General features: G+C 38.0%; 1 protein-coding gene across 1 annotated transcript in view; it reads right to left on the reverse strand.

Moving 5' to 3' along the window:
* LOC107665084 (uncharacterized) overlaps positions 1-1,489 on the reverse strand; it is a 4,517-nt gene extending 3,028 nt beyond the window's left edge. The window contains exons 1-4 of the mRNA XM_016455838.1: positions 1,340-1,489; positions 890-1,144; positions 729-787; positions 608-653 (exon numbers count right to left, since the gene is read on the reverse strand). Of these exons, the coding sequence (XP_016311324.1) occupies positions 608-653; positions 729-787; positions 890-1,144; positions 1,340-1,439 (460 nt within the window). The 5' untranslated portion in view covers positions 1,440-1,489. The remainder of the gene's footprint in view (positions 1-607; positions 654-728; positions 788-889; positions 1,145-1,339) is intronic.
* Positions 1,490-3,482: the final 1,993 nt, after the last annotated feature.

Raw genomic sequence — 3,482 nt, forward strand, 5'->3', positions numbered from 1 at the left:
TGAATGAATGACTGACTGACTGACTGACTGACTGGCTGGCTGAATGAATGAATGAATGAATGAATGAATGAATGAATGACTGAATGAATGACTTACTGACTGAATGAATGGATGAATTAATGATTGATTTAATTAATGAATGAATAAATAAATGACTGAATGACTGACTGAATGGATGAATGAATGAATGAATGACTGTATGAATGAATTAATGAATGACTGAATTAATGAATGAATGATTGACTGACTGACTGAATTAATGGATGAATTAATAATTTATTGAATGAATGAATGAATAAATGACTGAATGACTGACTGAATGAATGATTGACTGAATGAATGAATGACGAATGGATGAATGACTGAATTAATGAATGGATGGATGGATGATTGAATGAATGACTGAATTAATGAATGAATGAATAAGTGAATGAATGAATGACTGAATGAATGAACGAACGAACGAACGAATGATTGAATGAATGACTGACTGACTGACTGACTGACTGAATGAATGAATGATTGAATGAATGAATGGCTGGCTGACTGACTGACTGACTGAATGAATGAATGAATGAATGAATGAATGAATGAATGAATGACTGACTGAATGACTTTTTGGTTTCTTTAGCTTTGGGGTTTTTATCAATCCACTGCAGAATGTCAGAATCAAAGGCCATAAAATCCTCTCCATCAAATCCATATTCATCAAATGCTCTCAGACTCACTGTTCCATCAGGAAGTTTCTCCAGTTCACAACCAATCATTCTCTGAAGAACATGGAGCTCTACAATCACAGAACAACACTCACGATAAACTTACAGTACATAAAAAATACAAGAAATTTCATAACATGCCTGATAATTGATGACTAAAGCATGAAACTCACCAGAACACTGAGAGTCTGTGCAGTTTGACAGAGTGTTTAACTGATGTAGGAACCAGTCTCTAGAATCATAATCTTTAGTTGGTTCTGCAGGTCTACCAATCCAGTTATCTGCAGTCAGACTAGATCTTATCCAAACTCTTTCTTCATTACTGTAGTGAGCGATCTGTCTGCCATCACAGACACCGACAGCTTTGAACACAGGAAACGTGCATGCTTTGAAAAATGCTGTAAACTTGTAGCGGAGGAAGTGTTTTTCTGAGGAACATAGAAAACACAAACAAAAATAAAAACACGATACACAATATGTGAAATGAGAGGGAAAATTATGTTTGCTAAAAACATCTTAAATATGAACTTGAACTTAAAATGTTTTTAATAGTTGCAATGTAGCTGAGTCATGTCGATCAGAAGGAAGTGCTGTGCACAGAAATGAATGAACCTTGTTCTTACCTTGCCTCGCGTCACTTAGAAAAGGATAAGGCAACAAAAAAATGATTAAGATCATTCTTATATCTATAGAACATGTTTTAAATGAAAGTCTATTGGCCATTTTTTACCTTAAATATTGTAGACGAGTGCCCTGTACGTCTACATGAAGAGCCCGGCTACAGATTGCACTCATCAATCGCTTCTTCTGACGTCACTAGAAGTCGCCACCAGTGACTCTAGGATTTCTTGGCAGTGCAATGGGGGAACTTAACTATGGAAGCCCGTTTCAGCCACTGAATAAAAAATAAAATAAAAAAGTTAATAGTTAATCTATATCTCACAATTCTGACTTTTTTCTCAGAATTGCAGTTTAGATCTTGCAATTCTGAGGAAAAAGGGTCAGAATTGCAAGATGTAAACTTGCAATTGCAGGAAAAAAGTCAAAATTGCAGAATTTTAACTTGTAATTCTGACTTTTTGTCTCAAAATTGCAAGATATTAACTCAGAATTGCGTGATATAAACTTATGAAATGCTTTTTGTGTGCAAAGAAAACAAAAATAACGACTTTATTCAACAATTTCTTCTCTTCTGTGTCAGTCTCCTCCGCCGTTCACGAGAGTACCATGACGCATGCGCTGCACCTTGTTTACGAGCAGAGGAATGCATTACAAACATTACACACCATCAGCTATTAACCTTTAAAAAATGGTTTCCTGTAGTGTGTTTTTGGACATATTCCATCAGGATTTAATGGTTTTAACATGCCACTAATAAAAGGCAACAAATTACCAGTCGAGACAAACAGGGTCTATCACATTTTCCATTAAAACCAGTAAAACCATTACAAATGTGATGGTTTCTATTGTTTTTTTCAGCAGAGAACACTTCAGTGGTATGAGACGACTGGATGGGTTGATTTCCTATGAAACTGTCAGCACTGAACGGCAGTGTCTAACTATTTATAGTGAATTTAGCTACAAACTGGATCATAATGCACAATGTTTCCATCTAACATGTATTTTGAGCTGCAGCTCGTCATATTAATGGAGTGTTTCATTAGTTAGCAGTAATCCGGTTACCTCACCTGAACATGTTTGTAGATTTGTGTTGGATGTCTTCGACATTTAAAGCATTTATCTTCGGAATGGAAATATTGATATTTTATTTGTAAACATTTTTTCGCTTATTTCAGTTAATCTCATAAAACTAGCGAGCTAACGGTTCTGACGGTGTAGTATAAACATGACTGAAGGCGCAAAAGCAGAGTAACAGACATCCGATTCAATTGAGTGAGTCATTTACGCTGGAACCGCTCCGATTGATTTGTGACTTCGATCATTAAGTTCGATCAAAAGAGGAGTGGAAGAGGACTCCAGTGGCAACCTGTGAAGCTCTGGTGAACTCCATGCCCAAGAGGGTTAAGGCAGTGCTGGAAAATAATGGTGGGTAGCCATCTTAGAATAATAAAAATCCATCCAGTCTTTTTTTTAATCTTCATAAAACCAAACCAGGCTCAAAAAATGAGCGGTTTGGATCCTGTACGCAATATGACATCATATTGCAGTAGCCCCGCCCACCGCTATTGACTGACAGGCGCGTAAAACCATATCCTCAGCTCTCAGTAGGCTCGTTTGAGATGCATCGGCGCTGCACAGAACGATTGATGTATGACCGCGAGAGCCATAATAGAGCAGACGACTCTTTATGCTTTTGAATTGCTCTCGCGGTACTTTGATCGTTATATTGTTTCTTCTGCTGTCCGGTTCGTACATGTACGGCTGAATACCGGTCCTCTCACTCTCGCTCATGTTGCTTCTCCTCTCTGTTTATTTCCATATGCAAAGCAGAGACGTCTAGGCTCCACCCCCTTCTCGATTCTGGCGGGAAGTTGCAGCTCATTTTCATGTAAGGGAACACACTGCGTGTGTGCACTTGGATGGGTTAAATGCAGAGCACAAATTTCGAGTATGGGTCACCATACTTGGCCACAGCTCACTTCACTTAAAAAGGGGCATAATAGGTACCCTTTAATTTTGGGGGGCCCATCTTAAAATGAGGGGGCCGCTCTATATTAAAGGGATAGTTCACCCAAAAATTACCCCGTGATTTACTCACCCTCAAGCCATCCTAGGTGTATATGACATTCTTCTTTCAGACGAATA

The sequence above is a fragment of the Sinocyclocheilus anshuiensis genome, unplaced genomic scaffold (assembly GCF_001515605.1).
Source record: "Sinocyclocheilus anshuiensis isolate Anshui unplaced genomic scaffold, SAMN03320099.WGS_v1.1 scaffold439, whole genome shotgun sequence".
Classification (NCBI taxonomy): domain Eukaryota; kingdom Metazoa; phylum Chordata; class Actinopteri; order Cypriniformes; family Cyprinidae; genus Sinocyclocheilus; species Sinocyclocheilus anshuiensis.